The sequence below is a fragment of the Hoplias malabaricus genome, chromosome 5 (genome assembly GCF_029633855.1).
Source record: "Hoplias malabaricus isolate fHopMal1 chromosome 5, fHopMal1.hap1, whole genome shotgun sequence".
NCBI classification, from domain to species: Eukaryota; Metazoa; Chordata; class Actinopteri; order Characiformes; family Erythrinidae; genus Hoplias; species Hoplias malabaricus.
Genome location: NC_089804.1, coordinates 30,735,233 through 30,750,955, shown reverse-complemented (window position 1 = coordinate 30,750,955; position 15,723 = coordinate 30,735,233). Strand labels below are relative to the sequence as shown.

At 46.3% G+C, this 15,723-nt stretch overlaps 1 protein-coding gene across 1 annotated transcript in view; it reads right to left on the bottom strand.

The window, feature by feature from the left end:
* plch2b (phospholipase C, eta 2b) overlaps positions 1-15,723 on the bottom strand; it is a 72,505-nt gene that overhangs the window by 33,350 nt on the left and 23,432 nt on the right. Inside the window, exons 8-11 of the mRNA XM_066672329.1 lie at positions 10,358-10,478; positions 9,668-9,839; positions 6,744-6,860; positions 5,045-5,122 (exon numbers count right to left, since the gene is read on the bottom strand). Of these exons, the coding sequence (XP_066528426.1) occupies positions 5,045-5,122; positions 6,744-6,860; positions 9,668-9,839; positions 10,358-10,478 (488 nt within the window). The remainder of the gene's footprint in view (positions 1-5,044; positions 5,123-6,743; positions 6,861-9,667; positions 9,840-10,357; positions 10,479-15,723) is intronic.

Below are 15,723 nucleotides of genomic sequence, written 5' to 3'. Positions count from 1 at the left end.
TATTTTTTTTTTTAATTTGTGCATTCCAAAACATTTGTGGATTTTAGTTTTACGTGTATGTAGTTGCTCAAACGCAGTTACAAATTTTGTTTTACGTAGTTGCTCAAATGCAGTAAAGTCTGTTACATTTGTGAGTATTGTTTTACAAACTCAAAATCTTTTTGACCCTTTTTTGACTCCATAATCACCACCTAGTTGTGAGTTGCATTACATGGTGGGGGAGGATGCCGAACAGACTTGGCAGACCCAAGCATGTGCTGAGGGTTTGCTGGGAAAGTTTAGCAGAGGAACCTGTCAGAAAGATTATTAACCCCCACATCTGGTAGAGCTTCAACTACATCCCAGGGGAGGCTGGTGGCACTGAGTCCAAATGTGCCATGTTCCGGACCTCCACTGTTGAGACGACTAACCGGAGCTGTGTTTGCCACGTTGTCAGTGCCTGTGGTTCCAGCAATCGCCTAATTCTGTGGTGGACACCCCAGGTGATGGAGGCTGTCAAGCTGAAAGATTCTTTATCAAGCCTGGTTGGCTCAAGGGCTATGGAGGCAGCTGACAGGTACCCAAGGACAAAGTGGATTGCGGCTTCGGCTGTCGCAGAGGCAAAAACTTGGGAATGGGAGGAGTTTGGTGCGGGCATGGAAAATGACTTTAGGTCTGCTCCAAGAAGATTCTGGAAAACGGTCAGACTACTCAGGAGGGGAAAGCAGTTTTCTACCAACATTATATATGGTGGGGTGGGGAGTTCGACTAGGGTTTATCGTTAGGCGGTGGAAGGAATACTTTGAGGATCTTCTCAATCCACCAGCACGTCTTCTAAATAGGAAGCAGTTTGGGGGCCTCAGGGAGGCCTCTATCACCCAGAACAAGGTTGTCAGAAAACTACTCGGTAAAAGGGCCCCAAGTTCCTCAAGGCTGTGGATGTTATAGGGCTGTCCTGGCTGACATGTCTTTGCAACATTGCAAAGACAGTGGTGGCAGTGCCTCTGTAATGGCAAACAGAAGTGGTGGTTCTCCTTTTTAAGAAGGGAGACCGGAGGGTGTGTTCCAACTATACACTCCTCTGCCTCTCTGGTAAGGTCTATACAGGGGTACTGGAGAAAAGAGTTCAGCTGATAGCTGAACCTCAGATCTAAGAGGAAAAATGCAGATTCCGCCCTGGTAGTGGAACACTCGCTAGGATCCTGGAGGGTGCATGGGAGTTTGCTCAACCAGTTCACATGTGTTTTGTGGATCTGGAGAAGACATTTGACTGTGTCCCTCTGGGTATTCTGTGTGGGTGCTCTGGGACTATGGGGTACTTGGCTCTTTGCTACGAGCTTTCCAGTCCCTGTATAAACAGAGCAGGAGTCTGGTTCTTATGGCTGGCAGTAAGTCTGACTGGTACTGGGCTGCCTGGACAGGACAGAATTTCTCGGCGTAGCCAAGTGGCAGAAGGTGTTTGGTTCTATGGTCTCAGGATCCCATGTCTGCTTTTTTTGGGTCCTCTTGCTGGACCAGTTTGCAGCCAAGTGTGAAGCGGCAGGGCTAAGAATCAGCACCTCCAAATCTGAGTCCATGGTACTCAGGGTAATGATCGAAATATTACAAGCAGCTGAAATGAGTTTCCTCTGCAGGGTGTCTGGATTCTCCCTTAGAGATAGGGTTAGGTGTTCAGACATCCGGTAGAGACTCGGAGTGGAGCTGCTGCTCCTCCACATTGAGTGAAGCCAATTGAGGTGGTTCAGGCATTTGGTCTTAATGCCTCCTATACACCTTCCTGGTGAGGTGTTTTGGGCATAATAATTTCATCTAAAGTTTTAGAGAAAGCAATCTATTCCCAGCATTCCCAGCTGTAATCATGTGCAGTAAGTTAATGGCATCACAGTATCGCTCTTTAATGAATTGACAGATAGACAATTTGACAGAGAGACATTTAATTGGCTTACACACTGGCTTCCAGCTTCTCTATCCCTCTGTCTGAAGTGTTTAGTCCATGACATCATTATATCTCAAAGCAAGCTGGATTTCTGCAACAATAGTACTGCAGGACAGCAACTATCTGCATATTCATTTGAAAATTACATTTTGGATAAGTTTCAGTCAGGTTTCAGGGCACGCCAAAGCACCAGTGAATCATCTCTTCTAAAACTCAACTTACAGCTTTCATGGGATACTAGCTACTGTGCCATATTAATCAAGCTCAATCTTACTGCTACATTTGATACAACTGATAATTTTTTTTAAACCTTTTTATTTAGTGGCAGGGATTCAGGACACAGCGCAAAGTTGGTTCACATCCTACCTAAAAGTATATTTGCTGTTCAAATGTAAATTGATTTCATTTTCAGGTCCCCTTCTTTCCCCAAGTTTCTGTTTTAGACCTTTAATATTCTCCTTACATCTCCCACTGAGAAAAATGTTTAAAAAAAGAATGAAATTTTCTATTATTGTTATGAAGACAACACCCAATTGTATTTACCTTTGAAGACTATTGATAACCATTCATTAAACAGACCCATGCAGATGTCTTATGGTCCAAGGAAATGGGATCTCACCACTAACAGCATTTTTACAGTCAGATTGTCACACCCTGGTCCTGTCTTGTTTTCCCCACCATGTGCTCATGTAGCACATGGCTCTGTTTGTTAGTGTCCATGTCTCCTTCCTAGTCTCGCCTTGGTTTCGCCCTCACGTCAGTGTCTTCTTTGTAGTCCTGCCCTCTCGTTATCAGTCCCAGGTGTTCCTTGTCTATGCTCGTTGTATATATAGTCCCTTTGTTTCAGTGCTCCCTTGTCTGGTGTTGTGTGTGTAGATGTATGTTTCTCAGTCCTTCTGTTTACATGTGTCTACCCCAGTTCATGGCTTTTCTCTGTCTGTCCTAGTTTAACTATGTTTAGTTTAGTGTTGTTTTTATTACCGTCTGTATTTATTACCCGTGTTTATTTTGATTCTGTCTTTGTTTAAATAAAATTCCTTGCATTTACATCCGTCTCCTCGTCCTCCCTGCACAGCCGTGTCAGAACACCTGAACTTTTTACTATGGATGTAGCAAGGAATTCGTTTCCACGTTGTGCGATTAAGCGTGCTCCTTTACGTTCGGGTCCTGGCACTCCAGTGGGGTATATAAAGGAGGAACCAGCGCCCGTCGCCGTAGGAAGCATCAAGGGCAGCGTGCTGGAGCCTCACCCTCACTGGAGGAATACTCCCTCAAGTCTGGGGAAAATTTTGGGGGGCGTTGAAGGTTGGTATTGTTAGCCTCAATCCTCAGTGCAAAGGAGGTGAGGCTAACAGGGGTGCATTTTGTGAGAATCCTTGTTCAGGTGACATCTAGGATTTCCTCATGAATGCACCCATTGGTCCTCTCGAACCCTCAACAGCTCCAGCACGTGCCTTTTGAGCAGCCCATGTCCACGTTACCAAGGACGTCCCCGCAGGACTCTCCTCTCCGGATCCAGCGAGGGCGGCGATCCAGGCCGCTCCGGATCCAGAGAGGGCGGCGATCCAGGCCGCTCCGGATCCAGAGAGGGCGGCGATCCAGGCCGCTCCGGATCCAGAGAGGGCGGCGATCCAGGCCGCTCCTGATCCCGTGATGGCGGCGATCCAGGCCGCTCCTGATCCTGTGATGCCGGCGATCCACACTGCTCTTGATCCTGTGATGGCAGCGATCCACGGCGCTTCTGTTCCCTTGCCGGCGGCACCCCCCGCCGCTTCTGTTCCCGTGCCGCCGGTGTCCCCCGCCGCTTCTGTTCCCCTGCCGGCGGTGTCCCCCGCCGCTTCTGTTCCCCTGCCGGCGGTGTTCCCAGCTGCTTCTGTTCCTGTGATGGCGGCGAACTCTGCCGCTCCTGTCCCTGTGAAGGTGGCACCCGGCGCTCCTGTTCCTGGGATGGCGGCTTCCTCACCTCACCTGTCCTGTTCCTGCAAAGGCGGCTTCCTCAGCCACTTCTGTTCCCGTGATGGAGGCGAACCCCACCTCTCCTGTCCCTGAGAGAACGGCAGCCACCGCTCCTGTCCCTGAGAATGCGGCATCCGCTGCTTCTGCTCCGGTGACTGTGGCTTCGGCTGCTTCTGCTCCCGTGACTGTGGCCCCGGCCGCTTCTGCTCTCGTGACTGTGGCCCCGGCCGCTTCTGCTCTCGTGACTGTGGCCCCGGCCGCTTCTGCACCCATGACTGTGGCCCGGCTGCTTCCGCACCTGTGACTGTGGCCCCAGCCGCTTCAGTTCATGTCCGTAGGTCGGCCTCAAGGACTTCTGGGCCAATCCCTAGAGCTGTGCCCAGGCTGGCTTCTCGGATATCCCCACAGACGTTTGCCAGTCCTGGGCAACCCCCAGTTGTTTTGGTTCCCCTGTCTGTCACGGTCCTGGTTCCAATATCTGTCCATGTCCCTGTACCTGTGTCTGCTCTTGTCTTTGTCCCGGTCCCTGTGTTTGTGTCTGTCCCCGTAAATGTCCTGGTCCCAGTTCCCTTGCCAAGTCCTGTCCAGTTTCTGTCCAGTGTTTTGTCTCAAGCCTATTCTCCCGCCCAGTTCACTGTCCATTCCCAGTACCCAGTTCCGTCACCTGTTCTGTCTCAAGTCCAGTCTCCTGTCCAGTTCCAGTACCCGGCCTCAGTCCCGCCCTCACGTCAGTGTCTCCTTTGTAGTCCTGCCCTCTCGTTATCAGTCCCAGGTGTTCCTTGTCTATGCTCGTTGTATATATAGTCCCTTTGTTTCAGCGCTCCCTTGTCTGGTGTGTGCGTTGATGTATGTTTCTCAGTCCTTCTGTTTACATGTGTCTACCCCAGTTCATGGCTTTTCTCTGTTTGTCCTAGTTTAACTATATTTAGTTTAGTGTTGTCTTTATTACCATCTGTATTTATTACCAGTGTTTATTTTGATTCTGTCTGTTTAAATAAAATTCCTTGCGTTTACGTCCATTTCCTCGTTTTCCCTGTGCAGCTGTGATGCAGATATAGAGGTCAAAGATTAACACCCTTGATACGGTCTAATTTGTGTAATTAATTGTGAGGTAAATTTGAAGTCCAAAATCAGAGACAAATTCTAAGACTCTGAGAGGGCAGTTTTACTGACCTTTTGTCTGAAGCTGCCCATGAACCTCCTCAAATGATTTTTTGTCTCTTCACTAGCTTCGGCTCCAACAGCCATGCTCTGTAACAGAGAAAAACAATTTATGTAGATGTTGTTGTAGCATACACATGAAGCAATGCAGGAAAATGATAGAAAGTAAGAGTAAATCATTGAAGAATGTTCCAAACCCATTTCCCAAAAGGTTGGGGAAAAATCTAAAAATGAAATGAATGCAATAACATTCAAGTCAATTAAACAGTACCTTAAATTTAAAATATTACAAGGACTGATTCATGATTTTCAAAAAGATTTAAAATTCAGGTACGGACATACTGATATGGGCGGCACGGTGGCGCAGCAGGTAGTGTGGCAGTCACACAGCTCCAGGGACCTGGAGGTTGTGGGTTCGATTCCCGCTCCGGGTGACTGTCTGTGAGGAGTTGGTGTGTTCTCCCCATGTCCGCGTGGGTTTCCTCCAGGTGCTCCGGTGTCCTCCCACAGTCCAAAAACACACGTTGGTAGGTGGATTGGCGACTCAAAGATGTCCGTAGGTGTGAGTGAATGTGTGTGTGTGTGTGTGTCTGTGTTGCCCTGTGAAGGACTGGCGCCCCCTCCAGGGTGTATTGCGCCCAATGATTCCAGGTAGGCTCTGGACCCACCGTGACCCTGAACTGGATAAGCGGTTACAGATAATGAATGAATGAAATACTGATATGTGCAAGCATAGTGTATAAGTGTATGAGTGTAGTGACGTTACACTCACACAATGATGCCTTTCATGATATAAAAGGATATACAGGGTGGGCCATTTATATGGATACACCTTAATAAAATGGGAATGGTTGGTGATATTAACTTCCTGTTTGTGGCACATTAGTATATGGAAGAGGGAATACTTTTCAAGATGGGTGGTGACCATGATGGCCATTTTGAAGTCGGTCATTTTGGATCCAACTTGTTTTTTCAATGGGAAGAGGGTCATGTGACACATCAAACTTATTAGGAATAATAAATAAATAAAATATAAATGTAAAATATAATATAAATATAAAATATAAAATATAATATAAAAGATAAAAACATTTTTCTTTGCTATTGTTGCCAAACATTTAAAAGCTTTGTAGTTCCAAAAGCTCTCTGAGTTCTAGCAGTGCCAGTGTTACTCAGACCAGCGTTAGATGTTGCACATTTTCTCAGTCATTTAAATAGTTCAAATTTGTGATATTTTATAGGTGTCTCCAGTGAAGAAATATGTGACCTTAAGTTCTCAGTTCTCTAGAATCTTGCTGGTTTGACCTCTTTTTTTTTTTGTGGCTACATTACAGTTATTTTTGCATTATCCATTGTTTTCAGCTTTGGTTCTGAGGAGCCACTATAGGACTACAGCTGATTATCAGGTCCTAATGAGAGGTAACAAAAATAAAATGTAAAAGTAAAATTCTGGTCCAATATGTCCTTCCAAATTCCTGGCTTCTCTAATCATCTCAGCTTCAGAGATATAAATCAGGACAGATAAAATTCTAAAAAGTATTTTTGATTATTTGACCTTAATTTGCTACCTTTGATTCTAATGATACCCTCAGTACACAAGAATAATAGACAAAGTGCAATATCAAATTCAATTTTTGAAATTATGTTTACTTTTTTTGTGCCAGGTTCATTTGCTTGAGGTGCTCTTTACTAAACATAGTAATATGAATTAAGTCAGTCTCTTGATCACCTCTTCATTAATTTCTTCCTCTTCTTCTTCTCCACTGTCTTCATCAGACACATCACCCTCTTCAGCATTATCATCAATATTAGCAGGCAGCTTCTTACCCTGAAATACACAATAATTAACATTTTTTTCATAGTATATTTACTTTTAGCAGACCCTTTTATTTAGAGAGACTTGCAAACAGTGGAAATGAAAGGAAAGGAACAATCTCTAAAGAGACAAGATTAATTTCATAGCTTGATGCATTTAAATAAATGCAAGTATAAATTTAGGTAGAATGTATTAAGTGCAACTTTCATTCATTCATTCATTATCTGTAACTGCTTATCCAGTTCAGGGTCGCGGTGGATCCAGAGCCTACCTGGAATCATTGGGCACAAGGCGGGAATACACCCTGGAGGGGGTGCCAGTCCTTCACAGAGCAACAGACACACATTCACTCACACACTTGGACACTTTTGAGTCACCAATCCACCTACCAATGTGTGTTTTTGGACTGTGGGAGGAAACTGGAGCACCCAGAGGAAACTCATGCGGAGAACACACCAACTCCTCACAGACTCCTCCAGGCCTCTGGAGCTGTGTGACTGAGACACTACCTGCTGCACCACCGTGCCACCCTAAGAGCAACTTCATTTTAAGTAATTGTTTCAGAATTAGAATTGTGAAGACAGATAAGTATTTCCACAGTAGGTTAAATTCAGTGACTAGGGGTTCATGGAGCAAAATAGAAAATGAGGGTTTAATTGTCAATTATCACCTTGAAATTTTAAGCCCTGTGTGAAAGATGGAGTAAACAGTGAAAGACAAGATATTTTCTGTGAAACAACAAATGTTTCATCAATAGCAGTTATAAGAGAAACCATGTAAACTAATAATTCATTCATTCATTCTTTCATTTTTATGAAAGCTTATTCAGTTCAGGTTCACGGTGTGTCCGAAGCCTTCCCAGAATCACTGGGAGCAAGGTTGAAACACAGCTTGGAGGGTGCACCGTTCCTTCTCAGGGCCACACGCACTCACACACTCATACCTATGGACACTTTGGGTCGCCCAATCCACCTACCAATGTGTGTTTTTGGACCATGGGCAGGAACTGGAGCACCTGGAGGAAACCCACACGGGCATGGGGAGAACACTCCAAACACCTCACAGTCACACAGAGCGAGACTCGAACCCACAACCCCAGGACCCTGTAGATGTGCGACAGAGACACTACCCACAGTGCCACCGTGCAACCCTGTAAACTAATTACTGGTCTCAATTATTAAGTGCACAGTAAAAAAAGCTGTAAAAAAACGGGACCCCAGGGGAACTCCACTGGTGAAGCTATTTGTGACCAAAGTCATTGAAGGAGAGCAGGCAGGATTGATCCTGAAGATGTGATGAGATCAAGGCAAGTACAGTTCTGCCAATGCCACTTCTGGAAGTGTTGAAATGAGTATTTGTTTGATCCCAAGTAGCTGACAGACCAAGAATAAGAACTGAATACATGCAGTTGTCCCTAGTTTTTGGATAGTTTCAGGGCTCACAAGGAAATGGTTTTGATTGAGTATTCTGTCTTGTATTAACATTGGTTGGTGGCCCTCTCAAGTCCAGTTCTAACCGTGTGTGGGTGTGATGTTTAATAAAAATGTTTCACACAGTCATTTTTTTCCAGTGTTTAATCAGTCACCTTGTGCAACAATAACACAACTGTCTGCAGCAATAAAATTCTTTTCTTCAAAGAATTTAAACACACATGGTTTCAGTAGCCTAAATCCATAATCAGGAAACCATTATGGCACCATTACCTGGGTAGGTTAATGATTCATGCAAATGTGCCTTCCAAAAAATCTACTTGTGTAGACGTAGAATAGTAGCAGATTACACATGTATGTAAGTACTGAATATCTGTTCTTCAATTTGGAGCATTTTGGAAAAACAATATTAATGGGTTGGATTGACAGGATTTAAACAGATGGGAAAAATGGATATATGTATCCCATACACAGCTCCTCTCCCAGTGCTGGAGAGGTCTTACAACACTCCGAAGCCCAGCGCCTCTCGGCATCCAAGGATCTAATGAAAACGTGTTAGCACAAAAGACTGCATTTCTGACAGAATATGAGTGAGATATTCATACACAGAAAATACAAGCTTCAGTAATCATGTCATCGTGTTTGTTGTAGTGTGTAAGAAACTACAGACACAAGTTTTTTTTTATTTACCCTGTTTACAGGTAAATAACCTGATCTTGGTGTCCCTGTGCTCTTTGTGACAGATTTTTGGAGGATAATATTTAATCACTACTGTTGGCCCAAATTATTCCTCTGGTTTGTGTTTACGTTTAATTAAGTAGTTCTCCTTGTCTGAAAGTGTGATTGATCAGTGAGGGAGATAGGGCACAGTGTCAGTCATAATATAACAGTTTGTGCACTCATGTAGTGAGTTGTATTTCGAAAATATATTTATTTGAGCAATAAGGATCAAGATTACCCGTCAGATTACTTTTATTATCTCTGATGTGCACTATGTAGGGAGTATGGGTACTTTGGGCCCCAGCTCCTCAAACTGACATAGACAGAGAGAGCTCTATTTACAAACGTGATGCAGATAAATGGGCAAGTAACGCATAGTTTAATTTCTTTCATTTCAGCTAAGTCTAACTAATAGGGTCGACAGAAAAAAATAAAACTATTTAAATATCAGTTTTTATTTGAGTTGTCTGTTTAAGTAATGAGGAGGTCCCCAATATAGCGGCTACTCAAACAGAATGACATATAATTAACAATAGATATATGTAACTAAACATGAATAAATAATAAATAATGTATTACTAAACCATAACTAACAGTAATAATCTGTGTCTTTCTCTTTGGCAAACAATTGGCAAACAAATTTACTATAATATGAGTCAATTTTCTCACCTTTACAAGAATTTTCCCTTTGAGAATTTCTGGTGAAGGAAGCTGACAGGATTCAATAACATTAACACTGGACAAGTCCAGCTTTTCCTGAAGAACCTCAGTGAGATACTGAGCCATTTTCTTCTGTTGAGGCACCGAGCAGTGATTCTCTATGGAGATGATTACAGGGTATCTGCAAAGTGAAAATGCACCATTACAGTGATAACAGCAAGATAACAGTGACAACCATAATAACTATTCCCACTTAGATTCATGTTCATCTCCTTAGCTTTCCTTTCCAAACTATCGTTAAAAGTTTTTAAAAGCACATGTTCCAAAATTATTTTAAAAAATGTGTCATGCTTTTGTCCCATGATATAGCTCCCCTGTCCTGTCATGTGATGTCTGTTTGCCATGTGCCTATCTTTTTATAGAAAAATATGTAAAATATGTAATAAAAAATATTTAAAATACATAAATATTTAAAAATATTACATATTGTTTCTTTAAGGTTTTAAAATGTACTGTTGGCAATTTTTCCTTCAATTTTAAAATTTGTTTTCACAGGGTGGAAAAACATGGTCTAAACAACTCTAAAATATTTTAAGTTCTAGCAAACAAAAAAGAAAATGTGATCATTTATTATTTGAGAGAAATGAGAATATAGCCCAATGTTTCCTCTAAGGAAAATATAGAATGACATTCTCTTACTGGCTCTTAGCAAAAGCGTATTTGTTGATGCTCTCCATGACATCCCTGAAGAGGATTTTTGAGGTGAGAGTGTAGCCATGATGAACAATGGGTTCTCCATCTGGACCATCCCAACAGTCCACTGTACACAGAAAATAACAATGCTGAAGGTTGTAAATGTCACGGTTGGGCAGGACAGACAAGGGAGGTGGACGTAAACGCAAGGAATCTTTATATACAAGACCAAAAGAAAACAAAAACGACCAAGGAGTTACACAAATGAAACAGGAACAGACAGGAAGACTGACAGACAACAGAGAACAGGGGTAGACATGGGAGACGCCAAGAAAGAGAAACACGCATCTACACACACAAGAACCGACAAGGGAACACTGAAACAAAGGGACTTTATATACACAGATCACTGATAATGGACACCTGGGGACAATAACGAGAGGGCAGGACTACAAACGAGATGAGAGGGCGGAGCTAAGACGGGACTAGGGCGGAGACAGGAAGAATAAACAGAGCCATGTGCTAAATGAGCACAAGGCTAGGGAAACAAACACAGGATGTGACAGATGCCCCCTCCAAAACGCGCAACTCCCGGGGCACGTAAACCTAGAACCCCCAGGAGCTGGCGCAGGAGAGGAGCATGGAAAACAAGACAGACCAGACAAGACAAGGAACTATCAGGAGACAGGACTCAGGACAAGACAGGAACAGACACAGGAAACGAAGCTGGGGACTTGACAGGACCGGCAACAAGAGACTGGACACGAGGCAGGACTTGAGACAGGACAGAGGGTTGAAGCGGGGACTGGACTGGAGACTGGACAGAAGGTTGAAAAGGGGACTGGACTAGAGACTGGACAGAGGGTTGAAACGAGGACTGGACAGAGGGTTGAAACAGGGACTGGACTGGAGACTGGACAGAGAGTTTAAACAGGGACTGGACTGGAGACTGGACAGGAGATGAGACTGGTGAAAAGACATTAGACTGAAACAGGGACTGGACTGGATTATTAACAGGGGACTGGACAGGGCTTGGCTGGGGAACAGGGACCAGGACGTTCATGGGGACAGACACGAACACAGTGACAGGGACAGGAACAGAGACAAAGGCAGACACAGGTGCAGGAACAAGGACAGACATGGGAACCAAACTAACAGGAGGGTACCAAGGACTGGTAAAAGTCTGTGGGGAAGCCTGAGGTACCAGCCTGGGCACAGTTCTGGTACACAGTTCACAGCCGGAGCCACAGTCACTGGTGCAGAAGCGGCCGGAGCCACAGTCACGGGTGCAGAAGCGGCCGGAGCCACAGTCACGGGTGCAGAAGCGGCCGGGGACGCCGCCATCACGGGTGCAGAAGCGGCCGGGGACGCCGCCATCACGGGAGCAGAAGCGGCCGGGGACGCCGCCGGCATGGGAACAGAAGCGGCGGGGGACGCCGCCTTCGCGGGAGCAGGTACGGCAGAGACCTTCTTCTCTGGAGCTGAAGCAGCGGGGCACGCCGCCTTCTCTGGAGCTGGAGCAGCGAGGGATGCCACCTTCTCTGGAGCTGGAGCGGCCGAGGAAGCCGCCTTCTCTGGAGCTGGAGCGGCCGAGGAAGCCGCCTTCTCGGGGACAGGAGCGGCCGCGGAAGCCGCCTTCTCGGTGACAGGAGCGGCTGCGGAAGCCGCCTTCTCGGGGACAGGAGCGGCTGCGGAAGCCGCCTTCTCGGGGACAGGAGCGGCTGCGGAAGCCGCCTTCTCGGGGACAGGAGCGGCTGTGGAAGCCGCCTTCTCGGGGACAGGAGCGGCTGTGGAAGCCGCCTTCTCGGGGACAGGAGCGGCTGAGGAAGCCCCCTTCTCGGGGACAGGAGCAGCTGAGGAAGCCGCCTTCTCGGGGACAGGAGCGGCTGAGGAAGCCGCCTTCACAGGGACAGGAGTGGCTGGGTTCACCGCCTTCACAGGGACAGGAGCAGCTGTGGAAGCCACCATCTCAGGGACAGGAGCGGCTGAGGAGGCCGCCTTCACAGGGACAGGAGCGGCTGGGTTCGCCGCCTTCACAGGGACAGGAGCGGCGGGGTTTTCCACCTTCACAGCGACAGGAGTGGCGGGGTTTGCCGCCTTCACAGGGACAGGAGCGGCGGGGTTTGCCGCCTTCACAGGGACAGGAGCGGCTGGAGGCGCTGCACACTCTGGAGCAGCAGCGTTAAGCAGTCCTGCAATGACGTCCACGGAGGCAGGAGACCCTGCGACGATGTCCACGGAGGCAGGAGGCCCTGCGACTACATCCACGGAGGCAGGGGCTTGTGCTGCTCAAGGGGCAGGTACTGGAGCTGTTGAGGGTTCAAGAGGTCCAATGAGCGCATTCATGAGGAAATCCATGAAGTTCCTTGACCAAGGATCCTCATGAATTACGCCTCTGTTAGCCTCACCTCTTCTGCTCTGAAGTTCAAGGCTAACAGCACCAACCCTCAACGCCCCCCCCCCCAAAATCCTCCCCGGACCTGAAGGGGCAGTCCTCCGGCGAGGGAAAAACTCCAGCACGCTGCTTCCGCCGTCTCCCACGCCGTTGGGATGAGGAGGATGGTTGTGTCTCCAGCAAATACCCGACTGGCTTGCCAGGACCAGTGGTAAAGGGAGTCCGCCTAATAGCACACCTGGCCCATGGGTTCCTCGCTATGTCCATATTTGAGGGTCGGTTCTTCTGTCACGGTTGGGCAGGACAGACAAGGGAGGTGGACGTAAACGCAAGGAATCTTTATATACAAGACCAAAAGAAAACAAACCCGACTAAGTAGTTACACAAATGAAACAGGAACAGACAGGAAGACTGACAGACAACTGAGAACAGGGGTAGACATGGGTGACGCCAAGAAAGAGAAACACACATCTACACACACAAGAACCGACAAGGGAACACTGAAACAATGGGACTATATATACACAGATCACTGATAAGGGACACCTGGGGACAATAACGAGGGGGCAGGACTACAAACGAGACTAAGGTGAGAGGGCGGAGCTAAGGCGGGACTAGGGCAGAGACAGGAAGAATAAACAGAGCCATGTGCTAAATGAGCACATGGCTAGGGAAACAAACACAGGATGTGACAGTAAAATCTGATTAGAAAGTAAAATAAAATTAATTACTCTTATTATTAGTATCATTCAAATTATTAATGATGCCCACTGATTCCGGGTAGGCTCCGGAACCACTGCAACCCGAAACTGAATATGAATTACAGACAATGAATGAAAGAATATTATTACTGATAATTATACTAATAATAATATTTCTCCTACTACTAATAATAATTAGAACAATACAAATCTGATTTTCTTAAATATGCAATGACAATGATCAAACTTGCATGAAACCATTATAGAGCTAAATATACTGACTGACATATGACCTGTTAGTTATCTGTTTCATTAAATTTTCACAAGGAAACAAGCAGAGAATTTAGGAAAGTTGATTAATTAGTTTAAATATAATCAAATATCAATCAATATAATGCATATAATCAAATACCAGGCATTTACATCATTACATAATTTATTAAACATGTTCCCATTGTAGGTGCATGCAAAAATGTAAAAAAATCATTAGTACTATTGTAGTGGAGTATGGATCCAGATCAAGAAATGAAAAATTAAGACTCTGACTCTCCATTCTGTTTCATAAAAGGAGGGGACCTGCATTCCACAGAGTGTGTGTGTGCTGAAGGACTACGCACCCCCACCCACACAAACTCATGCACACACCTATATCTGATAGCGAAGGCTAAGCAGAACACTTTTCAGTGACCCCCAGGATGACAGTGAGTGGTCATCTTCAAACTTTATGACACCAGATGACTACTCCCCCTTCTTCTTCTGGACATTAAGTGGTATCCCCCAATTTTATGACCCCATTAAGACTAAAAGATCAATCAAAGCCTTGGAGACCAGGATTAAAGAACCCAGCGTTTATTATCGTCAGCGTCGGAATTGCGAACCTTATCTTATCGCAAAAATCAACAGATGACTCTGGACTGCCTGATGGTGACCTCTCGCAACCCGAGTTCAAACCAGACAAACAGCATGGACCAACAGTGCCCCCAAGTGGACATTTGTGAAACCATTGTTCGCCCTCTCTCCCTCTAACACATCATATCGGACGCATATGTTTCGTTGTTACTAAACATGTATTATGCAATGTGTTATTAATGTTATCCTCTGTTATTCTCAGGTGACTGTCTACTAACTAACCGAGTGATGTTGAATTACTGTTGTAATCACAAGGAAAAATTCCTGTCTCAATTTAGAAATATATATATATATATATATACCCTTCCTGGATCAGGGCCTTGTCGTGGCGGAAGGGCTTGTGTGGTCTCATGACCTCCAGGGCTATGTCATCGGGAGCTGTTAGCTCCCAGTAGGGTCTCCCATGGCGAACAGGTCTGGAGTGAAGATCCAGACAAACATGATCCAAAAGCATTCCTATGAGTACACACATTAAAATTCAGTGTACCCTGCCCGGGAAAGGGTTACCGGGACCTACCCCTGGAGCCAGGCCTGGGGGTAGTGTCCGACGGCGAGCGCCTGGTGGCTGGGCAGCCCACGTAACCCGGCCGGGCTCAGCCCGAAATGGCAACGTGGGAGGATCATGTAGGCTCACCACCCGCAAGATCCAGAGTAGGGGTGCGGTGCAATGCCCATCGGGCACAGAGCGGGGGCAAGGGGGCCCCTGGCGTCGTGGAACTTGTCAGCGGAAACTGGTTCTTGGTACGTGGAACATAACCTCACTGGGGGGGAAAGAGCCAGAGCTGGTGCGTGAGGTTGAGAGATACCAGCTAGATATAGTTGGGCTCACCTCTACACACAGTGTAGGCTCTGGAACCAAACTCCTCGATAGGGGTTGGTCTCTCTCTTACTCAGGAGTTGCACAGGGTGAGAGGCGCCGGGCGGGTGTGGGGATACTCACAAGTCCCCGGCTGGCGCCTGTACAGCTGGAGTTTGTCCCAGTAAACGAGAGGGTCGCCTCAATGCGGCTCCGGCTTGCAGAGAGGAAAACTTTGACTGTTGTGTGTGCGTATGCACCGAACAGCAGCTCAGAGTATTCGGCCTTCTTGGAGGCAGTGACTGGAGTTCTAGAGGGGATTCCATGCACTGACTCTGTTGTTTTGCTGGGGGACTTCAATGCTCACGTTGGCAATGACTGGGAAACCTGGAGAGGAGTGATTGGGAGGAACGGACTGCCGGATCTAAACCCAAGTGGTGTGATGTTGTTGGACTTCTGTGCTAGCCATGGTTTGTCCATAACGAACACCATGTTCGAACATAAGCTTGCTCATAAGTGTACTTGGTACCAGAGCACTCTGGGCCAAAGGTCAATGATCGACTTTGTGGTT